At 45.2% G+C, this 19094-nt stretch overlaps 1 protein-coding gene across 1 annotated transcript in view; it reads left to right on the top strand.

The window, feature by feature from the left end:
* Nucleotides 1-19094, top strand: part of LOC126235479 (diacylglycerol kinase eta) — a 557124-nt gene that overhangs the window by 235544 nt on the left and 302486 nt on the right. The window contains exon 3 of the mRNA XM_049944200.1: nucleotides 16685-16784. Coding sequence (XP_049800157.1) covers nucleotides 16685-16784 — 100 coding nt within the window. The remainder of the gene's footprint in view (nucleotides 1-16684; nucleotides 16785-19094) is intronic.

Genomic DNA, 19094 nt, shown 5'->3' with positions numbered 1-19094 from the left:
AACCATGCCATGCAATTCGATCGCGTCCGCATTGTACTTTGTGCCAGGAAGGGCTCTCAACAAAGGAAGTGTCCACGCGTCTCGGAGTGAACCAAAGGGATGTTGTTCGAACATGGAGGAGGTGCAGAGATACAGGAACTGTCGATGACTTGCCTTGCTCAGGCCACTCAAGTGCTACTACTGCAGTGGATGACCGCTACCTACGGATTATGGCTCGGAGGAACCCAGACAGCAACGCCGCAATGTTGAATTTTCGTGCAGTCTCAGGACATAGTGTTACGACTCAAACTGTGCGCAATAGGCTGCATGATGCGCAAATTCACTCCCGACGTCCAAGGCGAGGTCCATCTTTGCAACGACGACACCATGCAGCGAGGTACAGATGTGCCCAACAACACGCCGAATGGACCGCTCAGGATTGGCATCACGTTCTCTTCACCGATGAGTGTTGCATATGCCTTCAACCAGATAATTGTCGGAGACGTGTTTGCAGGCAACCCGGTCAGGCTGACCGCCTGAGACACACTGTCCAGCGAGTGCAGCAAGGTGGAGGTTCCCTGCTGTTTTGTGGTGGCATTACGTGGGGCCGAAGTACGCCGCATGTGGTCATGGAAGGCGCCGTAAAGGCTGTACGATATGTGAATGACATCCTCCGACCGATAGTGTAACCATATCGGGAGCATATTGGCGAGGTATTCGTCTTCATGGAATACAATTCGTGCCCCCATCGTCCACATTGTGTATGACTTCCTTCAGGATAATGACACCGCTCGACTAGAGTAGCCAGCATGTTCTCCAGACATGAACCCTATCGAACGCGCCTGGGATAGATTGAAAAGGGCTGTTTATGGACGACGTGACCCACCAACCACTCTGAGGGATCTACACCGAATCGCCGTTGAGGAGTGGGACAGTCTGGACCAACAGTGCCTTGATGAACTTGAGGATGGTATGCCAGGACGAATACAGGCATGCATCATTGTAAGGGGACGTGCTATTGGTATTAGAGGCACCGGTGTGTACAGCAATCTGGACCACCACCTCTGAAGGTCTCGCGGTATGGTGCTACAACATACAATGTGTGGTTTTCATCAGCAATAAAAAGGGTGGATATGATGTTATGTTGATCTCTTCCAATTTTCTGTCTAGGTTCCAGAACACTCGGAACCGAGGTGATGCAAAACTTTTTTGATGTGTGTATAAAAGCTCTTTCACCTTTTAAATAAAATAAACTTCAGTAACATTCTACATCTTTATTCTGCAAGTCTACATATTTATGTCTCAACATAGTCACACTGACGACAAACATATTTAATCCTAAGAGACCAATTTGCTGATACTGTCGCTGTAGCGTGTTCGACTTTGTTAATTGAGCTACAACCTCACCTGTGCTTGCACCACTTCATCACAGTCAAAGTGAATTCCCCGGAGGTGTTCTATAAGTTTTGGAAACAGCTGAAAGTCGGGTGGGTCAAGTCGGGACTGTAAGGAGGATGAGCGGTGACACTGAACCCAAGGTGTTGGATTGCTGCACATGTCGCAGCGCTCGTCTGTGGACTGGCATTGTCATGCTGAAGAAGAGTATTCACCATGTGTTGATGACTCTTCCCGTTCGAAACTCGATCATGGCACACCGCCACACTACTCGCTACAATTCGGAGCCCTCCAGCGGTAAGGGTTGCAACCTGTCAGCGGAGTCGATCGAGTAGTATGCATGACATGTAATACCTCAACCGATATTGACACAGAAGAAAAAATTCGGAAGCATTAATTTTGAGCACACCCTCGTATTTGACACATTAACTCATTTGTAAGGTAATCAGAAGTTGGAAGCTGTCAAAGGGCGAAGATGAAATTGTTCAGAAAGCAGCTGCGTGGCGTTAACGGCCGGCCGAAGTGGCCGTGCGGTTAAAGGCGCTGCAGTCTGGAACCGCAAGACCGCTACGGTCGCAGGTTCGAATCCTGCCTCGGGCATGGATGTTTGTGATGTCCTTAGGTTAGTTAGGTTTAACTAGTTCTAAGTTCTAGGGGACTAATGACCTCAGCAGTTGAGTCCCATAGTGCTCAGAGCCATTTGAACCATTTGGCGTTAACGATAGGACAATGGAAACCACGCGGCTGTCTGTTAAACTTACAGTTGCCGCATGCACTGAGGCGTCCGTTTAGTTAAGGCATCTGGCGTCGACAGATTCATATTGATATTTGACGTAATCGACTGGCGCTGGTCCAAATATCGACGATTAACGATGAAATATATCGATATATCGACTCCAAAGTTTAGTTTTAGAATTCAGATAATGATTTCACGTGTTATTTAGAGCTGTGAGGAGTGGGTTTTATGGGTTATAAAAAAGATAAGCAAATCGAAATTTAATAATAGGGGAGAGCAGGGGCAGTTGGCTTAGTTTTTCGTTTTTGATTTCTCTATATTTTTGTGCAGATGTCGGAGAGATTCTGGCGAATGCGGCGCCCCTCGAGTGTGGGGTTAGTTGGCATACCCATACGAATGGGTAGCGATTCTTAGGTGGAGCACAACAATTCTCCGGTTACTTCCTTTTCAAAGAATAAATTCTTCAAATTTAAATTCTTCGTGGAAAAATAATACTCGAACAGAAATAAATTCCGCTTAAACGTATAAACAGTAGAATGAACTTAAACGTATGAACGAACAGTGATTCCGTAAAGAAAAATAAATTCCGATTGTTATTGTGGATACCTATAATTATTAAAATAGAATTAGCTCAGTATTTGAAATCAGCCACGAGTGTGGGAGTACGGCGCTCGTTTATTTGAACGGGTGAGTTCAATTTCCGCGCAATTGTACTTTGGCCACATCAGACTGAATAATCCTTGTTTGACTACGTCCACTTTTTCCGCTTTTTGAGCATGGTGGGCACGAAAATTCGCTGCCATCGGTGTTGACAATCGGACCAGAGTACTGGCGGTCATGCTACTTCGCCAAAACAAAGTCATTTTCGTGGTATTCAGGATGATCAGGCCATTAAGACCGTGGGAGACTCGTTGTTGGCCTCGTTCGATGTCATCTGTCGGTATCTTTTTGAGGTCCCCGAAGATTCATGGGAATTGTCGAATGAGAACCCTCATCACGTCTCATCGTCTTGGCAAGAGGCTGAGGATGAAAGCTCTTCGCCGTGGAGAGGTTCTTCAGCATCTGAACTATCATTAAGGAAGTGCAGGTTGTCGTCATTTTCGACGTAGTTAGTGTCTGTCACGCCTTCATCAGAATCCTTAGAAGAAAATTCGAATCTACTTCTCCTGGGAAGTTATTTTACTTCTACTTGTGAACTTTATTCATGGCGCCTTTTTCTTCTTATAGGCCCTTTCAGCCGCGATTCTGTCTCTGATGGTACCGTCTGTAACAATGGCAATAAAGCTCCTCTTTTTGCCATGCCTGGATTGCTGTTGTGCCCGGCTTTGGGAAAAGGCCGAGGTTCTTCTTTGGTGATGTGAATTTAGTAATTTTTTACGGAAATTGTTTATTATTTAACGAACAATAACGGAGGGGTTAGTTCGGATAGGTCTGGAGCGAGTTGTCATAGCTAAGGCAACCGATCCCAAACATAACCACGCCAACTGGCCCCACTGAAATACGAAAAGTGGCATGGATGCCACACAACCCATAACATCGGAAACAAAAGATCAATGATACATGCCTACAACCACAACTAACCACTCTTTCGAAAACCGTTGTCAGTACAGCCTCAATTTGATCCACAGAATCGCCAGAACAAAAAAATCTGCAATGAAAAAATTTACTCACCAGTCAGAAAACGATGACACAAGGGTCCTTCTTTCATGGCGCTTCCCAGCAGACTGGAGTTACGGTTGATGCTGCATCTTCACCCCCTCCCCCGCTACCCCAGTACAAGCTGTGCGCCAAATAACCCTGTTTCCCGTACATTATTTTACATACAAACAGAAAATTCTTAGGAAAAAATTAAAAAAGTTGTACTATATCGTATGAAACAAAAGAAAGAAAAACTCTTAAAATACGGATACTACAAATGACATTTATCTCCTATGTTGTTGTTGTGGTCTTCAGTCCTGAGACTGGTTTGATGCAGCTCTCCATGCTACTCTATCCTGTGCAAGCTTCTTCATCTCCCAGTACCTACTGCAACCTACATCCTTCTGAATCTGCTTAGTGTATTCATCTCTTGGTCTCCCTCAAGAAAGCCGTTTAAGGCTTACGCGGTACTGGTCATGACACCCTCAAAAAATCGGGACATCCCGCGAAAATAGGGATATCTGAAAACACTAATGTGATTCTCTACTGCTGACTATGTAGTCATGGCAGTGAAGTGTTCTGTGTATGTGACAGTCGGTTGTCTGGAGTCAGCGCAGCGTCATGGGTCGACGTGGAAACGTGACAAAATGACAGAAAGGAGCCATATCTCCTAAAGAACTTAAAAAAAAATTGTTGGCAAGTTCTGCTTTCAATCTACTTCTCTGAGAGAAATCACTTCACCAGCTTTTGAAAATAGCCTTTCTGCCGGAACTGAAGACCAATTAATAAATATTTCCTAGCTTTCTGATATAGACTGGAACTGTATGAGATTTCCTTCCAGATTGTGAATGGATTATCACCTGACCATCCACGGGCGGCATCCGTAAATATACTGGTAATTCTGGAGAAGTGTCTTCAATGTCTAGACTTATTCTCTTTTTTTACCCTCCATGTTTCGACAATTACATTTCAAACTTTTCTACTAGCCTTACTTCCGAGTGAGAGGAGGTTACCAAAATACACTATTGACAAGTCGAAATTTTTCTAAGAACTTATAAGGAAAAATAAAACGGTAGCTACCGTTCTTTTATTGTAACTATTTCAATATTAAAAAGAAAGTGAAGTTTTCTTAGTTATGAGGTATTTGATGAAATAATATTTTCCGATTTATGGCCACAAAATATGTTACCGATATAAATATCTAGTAAAAACATCGCGTAAGTGGTAGAGATTAATCGACGTTTCGATATATCGATGTCCGATATCCCATCCCTACTTTAGTTCATCGTCTGATCGCCATTTCCAGACGCCGCGTATTTCTTCCTTACCACCCTCGACTCGTTCGGGAACTCATTTCTGAGCTTTTACGTAGCCTATAATTTTTTAAGAGAATACGCATTATATCTCGAATTGTTAACAGTTCGCATAAGTCGGGATATATGACGTCCCGTTTAAGGCTTACGCGGTACTGGTCATGACACCCTCAAAAAATCGGGACATCCCGCGAAAATAGGGATATCTGAAAACACTAATGTGATTCTCTACTGCTGACTATGTAGTCATGGCAGTGAAGTGTTCTGTGTATGTGACAGTCGGTTGTCTGGAGTCAGCGCAGCGTCATGGGTCGACGTGGAAACGTGACAAAATGACAGAAAGGAGCCATCGAATTTGGCCGGGCCCATGAGCACAGCTTGCATGAAGTTGCCTGATTTCCTGGTGTATCAGCGTGGACTGCCCAACGTGTCTACAGGAAATGGGATACCACTTGCAGGCATGTAACATGGCGTAAGAACAGTGATCGTAGAAAGATCCTAACCGATGGGGACTAGAGATTTATGTCACACTTTATCAGTGCAGTTGTGGGTCGAGGAATGACTGGCAGTAACGGACAATGAGCTGCAGCTGGTGCAGTCGACTAACTATCCGGCCGTGGCGTTCCTCCTGCCGGTTGCTCAGGCGGCATGAAGTTACCCCTCACGCGTCTCCGCATTGGGCACTGCCCTCTTACATATGGACTTTTACTAAGGCGCGAGGATCGCACTTTTTGTGATGTTTGTGGCGTGCACATCTCTGTACGCCACATTTTAACAGAGTTCATTTTATACCGTGAAGCAAGGGCAGAAGCTAATATCGGTTGGGATCTACAGGGTGTTTCAAAAATGACCGGTATATTTGAAACGGCAATAAAAACTAAACGAGCAGCGATAGAAATACACCGTTTGTTGCAATATGCTTGGGACAACAGTACATTTTCAGGCAGACAAACTTTCAAAATTACAGTAGTTACAATTTTCAACAACAGATGGCGCTGCGGTCTGGGCAACTCTATAGTACGATATTTTCCACATATCCACCATGCGTAGCAATAATATTGCGTAGTCTATGAATGAAATTACCCGAAACCTTTGACAACGTGTCTGGCGGAATGGCTTCACATGCAGATGAGATGTACTGCTTCAGCTGTTCAATTGTTTCTGGATTCTGGCGGTACACCTGGTCTTTTAAGTGTCCCCACAGAAAGAAGTCACAGGGGTTCATGTCTGGCGAATAGGGAGGCCAATCCACGCCGCCTCCTGTATGTTTTGGATAGCCCAAAGCAATCACACGATCATCGAAATATTCATGCAGGAAATTAAAGACGTCGGCCGTGCGATGTGGCCGGGCACCATTTTGCATAAACCACGAGGTATTCGCAATGTCGTCTAAGGCATTTTGTACCGCCACAAATTCACGAAGAATGTCCAGATAGCGTGATGCAGTAATCGTTTCGGATCTGAAAAATGGGCCAATGATTCCTTTGGAAGAAATGGCGGCCCAGACCAGTACTTTTTGAGAATGCAGGGATGATGGGACTGCAACATGGGGCTTTTCGGTTCCCCATATGCGCCAGTTCTGTTTATTGACGAAGCCGTCCAGGTAAAAATAAGCTTCGTCAGTAAACCAAATGCTGCCCACATGCATATCGCCGTCATCAATCCTGTGCACTATATCGTTAGCGAATGTCTCTCGTGCAGCAATGGTAGCGGCGCTGAGGGGTTGCCGCGTTTGAATTTTGTATGGATAGAGGTGTAAACTCTGACGCATGAGACGATACGTGGACGTTGGCGTCATTTGGACCGCAGCTGCAACACGGCGAACGGAAACCCGAGGCCGCTGTTGGATCACCTGCTGCACTAGCTGCGCGGTGCCCTCTGTGGTTGCCGTACGCGGTCGCCCTACCTTTCCAGCACGTTCATCCGTCACGTTCCCAGTCCGTTGAAATTTTTCAAACAGATTCTTTATTGTATCGCTTTTCGGTCCTTTGGTTACATTAAACCTCCGTTGAAAACTTCGTCTTGTTGCAACAACACTGTGTTCTAGGCGGTGGAATTCCAACACCAGAAAAATCCTCTGTTCTAAGGAATAAACCATGTTGTCTACAGCACACGTGCACGTTGTGAACAGCACACGCTTACAGCAGAAAGACGACGTACAGAATGGCGCACCCACAGACTGCGTTGTCTTCTATATCTTTCACATCACTTGCAGCGCCATCTGTTGTTGAAAATTGTAACTACTGTAATTTCGAAAGTTTGTCCGCCTGAAAATGTACTGTTGTCCCAAGCATATTGCAACAAACGGTGTATTTCTATCGCTGCTCGTTTAGTTTTTATTGCCGTTTCAAATATACCGGTCATTTTTGAAACACCCTGTACCTTCTATTTTAGGTGATGACGAGACGAGTGTGACTAAAGTTTTAAAGTTTTGTGATGTATCTGGACTCCCGTCTAAGCTTTTAGGCTGAAAGTTTTAGTGTGTTGCAGAGTAGCTAGCTCACCCGTTTTTTATTCTTGCAGTCAGCCAGCCACGTCCATCTGCTATATTGTTTTATCTTCTTCTACCACTTTTTTCGTGTTTAGTTGATGTTTTAATATTGGCATGATACTTCGTTTCGTGCTTCCATGTAGGTACACAAATAGTTTTCCACATTTTGTTACTTTTGGTTTCCGTGCTGTTTTATACTCCTGTTTTGTGTATTTTCCCAACACTCGTCCCAAACTGTTTCCGCGCAGGTGCTGAAGACCTTGCTGTTGTGCGCCCATACCAACATACCCATCCATCTATCCATCCCAGGGATGGACATCGAGCAAAAAAAGGTGAAAATTTGTGCCGGATGGGGAGTCGAACCCGGATTTACCCGATTTACACAAGCGTTTGTTTTAGTGCTTCGGCCATCTGTACACATATCCCGTCCGACCCAAATCTCCATATTCCGCACGTTGCAGAGTAGCGCCCCTTATCCATTAATAACCTTACTCGCAGCCTAGCTAAACTGCGGTGACAAAAAAGGTCCTGGGATAGCGATACGCACATATACAGATGGCAGTAGCATAGCATTCACATGGTATAAAAGGGCAGTGCACTGGTGGAGCTGTTATTTGTACACAGGTGATACATGTTGTATTTGTACACAGGTGGTACATGTTGTATGGTTTCTGATGTCATTATGGCCGCACGACGGGAGTATTGGGACAAAGAGATTTCTATGCCATTCTGCATTGTTGCCAGATGTATCCAAGATGGCGGCGATGACGTCATCCAAGATGGCGGCGATGACGTCATTCAAGATGGCGGATTTTTGCGGGATGTTTGAATTTTGGCGGGAAGATGGTAAACTGGGTTCTTCCACTAACCTAACCCCCTCCCCCCCCTGAAAAAGGGCAGGAAGTTCAAATTCCAACAGGATAATGCATCACACCACAGTTATCTCTACTAAGCAAAGAAAATCGTGGGAAGATAAGTCACTTGGGCTACCTCCACTAACCAAAGTCACACAACCGCCATATCCTCCTATGAACTGGCGCCAAGTTTGAATTTTGACGGTAAACAAAGGTCATTTGGGGTTTCGCTGCTAATCTAAGAAAATGGCGCCAAAGAAAGAACACTTGTACTAATGTTAGTCATCCGACCGCCACCTCCTCCTACGAACTGGCGTCAAGTTTTGGTGGTAAAGAAATGTCACTTAGCGTTTCGCTACCAACCAAAAAAACTGCAGGAAACAAAGCGCACCTGCACTAACCTAAGTCAAACGACCGCCACCGCTTCTGGAGAGAGGAAGGAGTGTACTATATTTATTCTCAAACAATTTATTTAGGGATGTATTATATTTATCACAGTGATACAAACCACACACTCTGACATGCCAAACAACATACAGACCTGCAAACTACTCCTAAATAACCCGTGTATAATGCTCTACACATGCACTTGCTAATTGTAAACTGTCAAAAATAATGCATTGCACAGCCTTCAGACATGCAAACCACTCGTAAATAATGCAATACATATACATCCAGAGAGCCAAACAACTCTTAAATTGTCAAAATAATAATCTATCTAAAACATTCTGCAAACATGCTTGCTAATCCTCAACTGTCGAAATCATGCACCAGTCTTTAATTAAGCAATTAGAGACAGCACCACCATCCAGTGTGTTCGCCAGGGGGTCCGCACTCCAACTGATTTAGTACTCCGTACCACCACCACAGAGCACTGTCGTCCAAAATGGCGTTCATGATGTCAGGTTATGACTCGAGTATCGTTGTTCAAGATGGCTTCAAATAGTGTGTTCACCACAATGTTTGGGCCTAGTACTCAGAACCACCACCAGAGACCACTGTTGTCTGGTCCATGACGTAACCCAAGATGGTGGGGTTAAATGGGGGGAAAACGACTTTGCCTGTGGTGAACAGGTGTTTTTATTTTGCAGGCAGTTTCTCCACCACGAGACCTAGACTCCAACTGACCTAGTACACAATACTGCCACCAGAGGGTGCTGTCATCCCTCCTGTGACGTAATCCGAGATGGTGGTATGTGGGGGGATAATGGCACAAAAATGACTCAGCCTGTGCTGGGCTGCGAGAGAGAGAGTAAGGAAGGAGTGTACTAGGCCTATATTTATTTTGAAATATTTTATTTAGGGATGGAGTATATTTATTACACTGGTACAAAACACATGCTGGGGTCACGCCACACAGCCCACAGACATGTAAACTACTTCTAATTTTCCAAAATAATTTCAGTACAGACCTGCAAACTGCTCTAAATAATGCAGCACAGTGATGTCTAGACACGCTTAGTACTCGTAAACTGTCCAAATAGTGCATGGCACAGCCTACAGGTCCCCTCGCAAAATAGTGCAATCAACGCGCGCAACCACCATTCCCCCACACCCTGTCCACTGGACTGCACTGGAGGATACCGACAGCCCCATGAACTGATGCGGCCATCAGCTGTCAAACCACACACAGATACCCGCACGCATGAGGCAACAACATCCCTTTCGTACTTGGTATTTACAGAGCGCAGACACTCCAAGCTGGACCGTGCGCGTGGGTTCGTCACTACCCTCCCTCTAACTGTGGCCCGGGAAGACGCTGCAGAAATCCGTTCCAGAATAGCACAAGCTGCTTTCTCCTTAGTGATTCTAGCAGACCATGCATGACGTGTGGATGACGCATCGCTGCACGTAGCTACTTACCATCGCAAGCGCATCTAGCAACGTTCTCAATGTTATACTGGAGCCACATTGCTATCTAAAATAATAACCAAGTCGAACTATATTAATTTGCATATTGTCCCAGAAATACTTAACCTGCGCTTTTGTAGGAGTTTTCCTGTTGTCTCAGCTTGTATGCGCCGAAATTCTTGCCCTAACAGAACCTGTTTACGAAAATAGTGCAGAATAACGTCGAACGCACTCTTCCCAGCGCTCGTAACGTGTTACCATTCCCGCTCTCAACAGACACAAATGTTCTCACCTCTATGTAGAGGCTTCTATATCCCAGCACAAAGGATGTGAATGAATCGACCATTATGATTGGTTCTTATCGAATTTACCCACCGAATTACTAATGCCTCCGGTATCGAAGCATAATCCACCTTTTCTTTCTTTCTGCAGACAGGACTTTCAGCGGTAAAATTATTTTGCACAGATCGCTAAATTGGATTGACAGTTACACCGGCAAACTTTTTTACAGATCATCAAATACGTACTACCCTCACAAGAATATTGGAAGCCAGGAGCATATTTACCAGTGTAACTACAATTAAATATTACGATTGCTGCTACAGTCTGACACCGATCGATGTACAGGTAATATCTCCATCCCCTCATATTCTTACGGATTTATGGACAGCCCTGCAGGATTCATGGTGTCAGTTCCCTCTAGCACTGTTTCAGACATTAGGCGAGTCCATGTCACGTTGTGTTGTGGCACTTCTTCGTGCTTGCGGCGGCGCTACACGATGTTAGGCAGGTGTACCAGTATCTTTGGCTCTTCAGTGTATATGGCTGGTGTCTGCCCTTTCAGACATCCATGTTCGCTCATCTGTCACCGTTGAGTCCAATGCCCCAGTGGATATTTGTTTCGTCATGAACTGAATACAGTTGCTGATCGAATGAATGGTTCCTGTTCTATCGGGTGTCCGAAAGGGCACACACCATCCTACATAATCTTTCCTAGCGAACTTTGCGAAGGGAACATGTACATTTGGAGTCGGGTACCTTGCAAGAGGCCATTGCTCACACGAACCTACCAAGGAAGGACGTGTCGAATCCATGGCATGCAGAATCGTTGCTGTATTGCGTAACAAAGGTGTAGCAACACGCCGCTGAGAATTTGGTCTTCATTTGGCTTGTCGGTCTGTATTCTCCATATTATTCCAATCACTTTATCTACTGTTCCTTTCAGCCCATAGTTTAGCTTAAATTTACAGAAGATCAAATGAACTCCTACCATCATAATCCCAAGGACACAGAAAGACCTTGATTTAGTCGAGCTAAGCACAGTCTCTATGCGGAAAGTCGCAGCTGGAGCTTGGAGCTATTCTGTTTGCAGTGTACCAAAGCGTCTCTGCGGCTGATATTGAGTTCTCTCTTTCTCTGAGCTGAGGCTAATCAATGTTACTGTAAAAAGCTATAGCTTTTGTTAACTTTTTCAATTGTCCCAAATAATTCTGCCCTCATTAGACAAACACTTCTCTCCATTCGACTATAGGATCGCTTCCCGATGCGAGGACTGAGGCCATTGTGGATTTCGAAATCTCACAATGGTTGGTTCGTTGTATTAGGGAGAGGGACCAAACAGCGAGGTCATCGGTCCCATCGAATTAGGGAAGGAAGTCGGCGTGCCGTTTAGAAGGAACCATTCAGGCATTTGCCTGAAACGATGTAGGGAAATCACGGAAAACCTAAATCAGGATGGCCGGACGCGGGTTTGAACCGTCATCCTCTCGAATGCGAGTCCAGTGTGTTAACCACTGCACCATTCGCTCGGTTCCGCAATGGAATATTTTCTTTCTAATAACGCTCATGAAATCTGATTGTCTCTATTTCGGAAATAAACATTCGAAAAAGTCATTTTTTTAAGGATTTGATAAACGAATGTTCTAAATAACCAAACAGCATTGAGAATTACGATAACGATTCGTCTAGAGCAGCGTTTCTTAATCTTTTCTGAAGGTGGACACTTTTTAATATCCACTTTTACCCACTTGCAGAACCCGTGGTTTTTTCCTGTAGTATGTTTTAACGCAACATTCTGTAAGTAGGTTATTACAAAAATATTTATATGCTTCAAAAAATAATTTAAAAATAATACCAAATTTCTTAAAGTACTAGCTTTAATAAAGAACATAACCAAATATGACCATTAAATCTAAATTTTTATGAGAAGAGTAGGCCCACTTCTTATTTTTACATGGGACAGAATATCAGGTTCTGTAGATAGAGGTAGAATTCTCATGACAGATTCGGCGGAAAGTATGTTGCGGTATGTACACTCCTGGAAATTGAAACAAGAACACCGTGAATTCATTGTCCCAGGAAGGGGAAACTTTATTGACACATTCCTGGGGTCAGATACATCACATGATCACACTGACAGAACCACAGGCACATAGACACAGGCAACAGAGCATGCACAATGTCGGCACTAGTACAGTGTATATCCACCTTTCGCAGCAATGCAGGCTGCTATTCTCCCATGGAGACGATCGTAGAGATGCTGGATGTAGTCCTGTGGAACGGCTTGCCATGCCATTTCCACCTGGCGCCTCAGTTGGACCAGCGTTCGTGCTGGACGTGCAGACCGCGTGAGACGACGCTTCATCCAGTCCCAAACATGCTCAATGGGGGACAGATCCGGAATCTTGCTGGTCAGGGTAGTTGACTTACACCTTCTAGAGCACGTTGGGTGGCACGGGATACATGCGGACGTGCATTGTCCTGTTGGAACAGCAAGTTCCCTTGCCGGTCTAGGAATGGTAGAACGATGGGTTCGATGACGGTTTGGATTTACCGTGCACTATTCAGTGTCCCCTCGACGATCACCAGTGGTGTACGGCCAGTGTAGGAGATCGCTCCCCACACCATGATGCCGGGTGTTGGCCCTGTGTGCCTCGGTCGTATGCAGTCCTGATTGTGGCGCTCACCTGCACGGCGCCAAACACGCAAACGACCATCATTGGCACCAAGGCAGAAGCGACTCTCATCGCTGAAGACGACACGTCTCCATTCGTCCCTCCATTCACGCCTGTCGCGACACCACTGGAGGCGGGCTGCACGATGTTGGGGCGTGAGCGGAAGACGGCCTAACGGTGTGCGGGACCGTAGCCCAGCTTCATGGAGACGGTTGCGAATGGTCCTCGCCGATACCCCAGGAGCAACAGTGTCCCTAATATGCTGGGAAGTGGCGGTGCGGTCCCCTACGGCACTGCGTAGGATCCTACGGTCTTGGCGTGCATCCGTGCGTCGCTGCGGTCCGGTCCCAGGTCGACGGGCACGTGCACCTTCCGCCGACCACTGGCGACAACATCGATGTACTGTGGAGACCTCACGCCCCACGTGTTGAGCAATTCGGCGGTACGTCCACCCGGCCTCCCGCATGCCCACTATACGCCCTCGCTCAAAGTCCGTCAACTGCACATACGGTTCACGTCCACGCTGTCGCGGCATGCTACCAGTGTTAAAAGACTGCGATGGAGCTCCGTATGCCACGGCAAACTGGCTGGCACTGACGGCGGCGGTGCACAAATGCTGCGCAGCTAGCGCCATTCGACGGCCAACACCGTGGTTCCTGGTGTGTCCGCTGTGCCGTGCGTGTGATCATTGCTTGTACAGCCCTCTCGCAGTGTCCGGAGCAAGTATGGTGGGTCTGACACACCGGTGTCAATGTGTTCTTTTTTCCATTTCCAGGAGTGTATTTGTTTCGACACATAATCTAAGACCTATGTTTTGCCTATGAATGTAATTTCAAATGTTAAAAGTACCAGCACACTATATTGCTGCAATTGAGGATATTCATCTTCTTGAAACGCGATAGAACTCTGCTAACGGCATTAATTTACATTTCTTCTTCCAGCGTAAATGCAATAAAAGTTTCACATTCAGCTGCTGACATTGTCGAAGGGCGTGTATTGACAATGACTGAATATTTAATCCCACAATTCATTTTGATATTTAATTTGGTTTCATTTGTAAAACACGGATTGAAACCTTTTCTTCAAACCTTTCAAGTGCTGTGTAATTTTTCAATAAATGTGTCTTTCATTTCAACACCCAACCTCTTCTAGAAAGAATGTTGTTGTTGGTAAGCAGCCACACTTACTGGAGCGCATACAAATTCTCCAAAATTCATTTTTCTTGAGAGCAAGAATATTTTCTTGAGTGATAAGTACTTTCACTTGTTTGCCTTGAAGGGTTAAATTTCGTTCATCGATGTTTGTGAAAATGTCACTCAAATAGACAGTGAAGCAGCCAATTTCTGTAAAGTAATCGATCGGTCAATTCGAATTTATATTCTAAAACCTCGCCCTTACCTGAAAACAGGGGATAGTACCTGTCCTCGAGAATTTAAAAGAAGATATACACTCCTGGAAATGGAAAAAAGAACACATTGACACCGGTGTGTCAGACCCACCATACTTACTCCGGACACTGCGAGAGGGCTGTACAAGCAATGATCACACGCACGGCACAGCGGACACACCAGGAACCGCGGTGTTGGCCGTCGAATGGCGCTAGCTGCGCAGCATTTGTGCACCGCCGCCGTCAGTGTCAGCCAGTTTGCCGTGGCATACGGAGCTCCATCGCAGTCTTTTAACACTGGTAGCATGCCGCGACAGCGTGGACGTGAACCGTATGTGCAGTTGACGGACTTTGAGCGAGGGCGTATAGTGGGCATGCGGGAGGCCGGGTGGACGTACCGCCGAATTGCTCAACACGTGGGGCGTGAGGTCTCCACAGTACATCGATGTTGTCGCCAGTGGTCGGCGGAAGGTGCACGTGCCCGTCGACCTGGGACCGGACCGCAGCGACGCACGAATGCACGCCAAGACCGTAGGATCCTACGCAGTGCCGTAGGGGACCGCACCGCCACTTCCCAGCCAATTAGGGACACTGTTGCTCCTGGGGTATCGGCGAGGACCATTCGCAACCGTCTCCATGACGCTGGGCTACGGTCCCGCACACCGTTAGGCCGTCTTCCGCTCACGCCCCAACATCGTGCAGCCCGCCTCCAGTGGTGTCGCGACAGGCGTGAATGGAGGGACGAATGGAGACGTGTCGTCTTCAGCGATGAGAGTCGCTTCTGCCTTGGTGCCAATGATGGTCGTATGCGTGTTTGGCGCCGTGCAGGTGAGCGCCACAATCAGGACTGCATACGACCGAGGCACACAGGGCCAACACCCGGCATCATGGTGTGGGGAGCGATCTCCTACACTGGCCGTACACCACTGGTGATCGTCGAGGGGACACTGAATAGTGCACGGTACATCCAAACCGTCATCGAACCCATCGTTCTACCATTCCTAGACCGGCAAGGGAACTTGCTGTTCCAACAGGACAATGCACGTCCGCATGTATCCCGTGCCACCCAACGTGCTCTAGAAGGTGTAAGTCAACTACCCTGGCCAGCAAGATCTCCAGATCTGTCCCCCATTGAGCATGTTTGTGACTGGATGAAGCGTCGTCTCACGCGATCTGCACGTCCAGCACGAACGCTGGTCCAACTGAGGCGCCAGGTGGAAATGGCATGGCAAGCCGTTCCACAGGACTACATCCAGCATCTCTACGATCGTCTCCATGGGAGAATAGCAGCCTGCATTGCTGCGAAAGGTGGATATACACTGTACTAGTGCCGACATTGTGCATGCTCTGTTGCCTGTGTCTATGTGCCTGTGGTTCTGTCAGTGTGATCATGTGATGTATCTGACCCCAGGAATGTGTCAATAAAGTTTCCCCTTCCTGGGACAATGAATTCACGGTGTTCTTATTTCAATTTCCAGGAGTGTATTTGGCTCACGTCGCATGTCCTCGCATACGCCATCTAAGGTGAATCTTCTATGATTATTACATGTCCAGCTAAGGTTAACAGATATGCTATTGAGCATTTTATTGTATGCTGTCTGTTTTATGACGTAACAATCATCAATGAGCGCTGCATATATGGACATGGCCATGTGCACAAGGTGCTTTTTGATTGTAAATGTTTTATTTATGACAAACCTTTAAATAATGTGCTACACTTTATCTTCATGACAACCCAAAATGAACACATTTTACAACAACAATTTTTGATGACCTGAAGATAAGAGCAAAATGTGTCGTAACCGGTTTTTTGTAAATAATTAGCCAAATATTTATGCGATCATGACTTGAAAAAGCTTTTACTGATTAATTACCTGTTGCATGTACTTTTAACTGTGGCATGATGAAACAACCACTGTCAGTGCCATTTCTAAGTAGTTTGCCATATTAACATCTTTTGTGTAGTTCCAGATAATAATTTTTCGGTAACTAGTATCTTATATGGCTTTGGTTTTCTCTGCTGACAACAGAAATAATAATGATTTCTAATTTGACGTTAACTTGAAATTTATTATTTTTTTTCTAGAGTGGAGAGAATCATGACTTTCTCTCAGGGCAGCACCGTTGGTATGCAACATCCCATGCTCGCCCCACTTATTGCAATGTCTGCAGAGAAGCTTTGTCAGGTGAGTACCAAGGAGAACTAATGTATGTGTGTGTGTGTGTGTGTGTGTGTGTGTGTGTGTGTGTGTGAGTGAGTGAGAGAGAGAGAGAGAGAGAGAGAGAGAGAGAGAGAATATTTGTACAATTCATAGGTTTATTTTGTAGCCCCTGGCAACTATATGCAACTTCCCATGTTAAGCAGGGATGTAGGTGGAAGAAGTGTGTTTCTCAATTTTGAGATATTCTGCAAAAGTTTACTTATATGAAATCTCTTCTTCTCTGTTGAGCAAGTGTTCACAAAAGCAGACATTAAATGCCCCCCCATCCTGTCCTTTACAAAACTTGGACATGTATTACATTGTACTGAATGTACCCCAGATTTGAGAAATTTGTCAGTTGGAGGTTTCTCATTATGCATAAAGAGCACAGTAATGTCATACATTTTTTGAACAAATTAACTTTACAATATGAAATGTCACCAAAAAGTGGGATCGTAGTGTTCTTAAGAATATGGCCTTTTTTATTGATTGTAGATGGATTTACATTCGTGTTGGTGTTATTTTTATAAAGTTTCTGTACAAGACTTGCATGATATCTGTTTTTAACTGCTTTATACTTTAGGTTAATAAGTTCAGTAGTGATAGCAGAAGGAGTGACAAGAAGAGGCATGAATAATGTTAACTGTTGCAGTGAGTTTCCTGCAATTTTGTAAACTTCTACAGATAGGAAAATTAACTTGTCAAAACCAGTAAAGTGAAATAAAAATATCTGTGCAACTCACAACTGAAAAATAACAGCTGCGAATAAAACGATATATCCTTATCTATATTTACAAATGCTGTAATGTAGATTTGCCATTCTTTAACCTATGTAGTAGGATTAGTCTAGGCCAGTACTGCCTTGCATGTTCCTCCATTTCTCTGGAGCCCAAAGTAATATCGGAGTTTGGCTTCTATCAGTTCTTCTATGGTTCTGAACATAATGTGTGTCAATATATTATAATCATGATGTATCAGACTTATAGTTCAAGAAAAATAGTCATATCTGTCAACACCTGCCTTCTTTTCAATTGGAATGATTACTTTCTTCTTGAAGTCTGAGGGTATTTCACCCATCTCATTTATCTTACACACCAGGTTGAATAGTTTTGTCGTGGCTAACTCTTCCAAGGATCTCAATAATTCTTAGGGAATGTAATCAACACAAGGATTCCTATTCCGACACAGTGCTGGGTCAAATTCTTCTCTAAGTATCATATCTACCATCTCATTTTCATTTAGCTCCACCTTCATTTCAACAATATTGTCTCCAAGTTTCAGTTTTCGCCTCTTTGCTTAGGACTGGCTTGCCATCTGAGTTCTTCATATTCGTACAGTTGCACCTCTTTTCTGCAAATGTCTCTTCACTTTTTCTATGTGTGATCTGTCTTTCCCTTGCATACGTCTTATAGACCCCCAATGCAGTCATGAACCTTTCCTACAGAAGCCTTAGTCCCACAGAAATATCAGTCCTTTCCAAAGGCCTCACCTTTTCCCCCACTCCCAAATTCAATCATGCAGGACTAGTTAAAGACTTTCTCTCCTTCTCCCGGTCCCTACAGTGGAAACACTTTTTCGCCACCAACCCGACCAATCAGACTCAACCAAAGACCAATATTGAACCTTGCCTAACTCACTTCACTCTATCCAACTGTGATCCATACCCACTACCTCCAAACCACCCCCTGTTAACTTTCCAGAATTTCTTAACCTCAAACCCTGCCTCACCATCATTCCCCAAATTCCTCAACATGCAAATTAACCTTACATCTGCAGAAATAACCGCAGTCCGTCATCTAAAAACTGATCCTAACCTTATAATCGTATTGCAGACAATGGCTCCACCATCGTTGTTTTGAACAGCAAGGATTACGTGGCGGAAGGACTCCGTCAGGTGTCAGATACTTCCACCTACAAACTTTGCCACAGTGACCCCATTCCAGTAACCCAGCATGATCTCCAGTCACTACTCAAATCCTTAGGCCCATACCAGAACCTCTCCCCAGAGTCCATCTCTCTACTTACTCCAACCACTCCCCGCACTCCCACCTTCTACATGCTTCCTAAAGTCCATAAACCCAACCACCCAAGACACCCCATTGTGGCCAGTTACTGTGTCCCCACTGAGAAAATCTCTGCTCTTGTAGACCAATATCTGCAACCTATTACACAGAACCTATCCTCATATATAAAAGATACCAACCATTTCCTCCACCGACTCACCACGGTTCCTGTCCCTTTACCACACAGTGCCTGCCACCCATTCCATATGAAGAAGTGCCTTCCGTACAGCCT

Source organism: Schistocerca nitens, chromosome 2 (genome assembly GCF_023898315.1).
Source record: "Schistocerca nitens isolate TAMUIC-IGC-003100 chromosome 2, iqSchNite1.1, whole genome shotgun sequence".
Classification (NCBI taxonomy): Eukaryota; Metazoa; Arthropoda; class Insecta; order Orthoptera; family Acrididae; genus Schistocerca; species Schistocerca nitens.
Note: the sequence above shows the minus strand (reverse complement) of the source record. Positions and strands in the feature narration are given on the sequence as shown.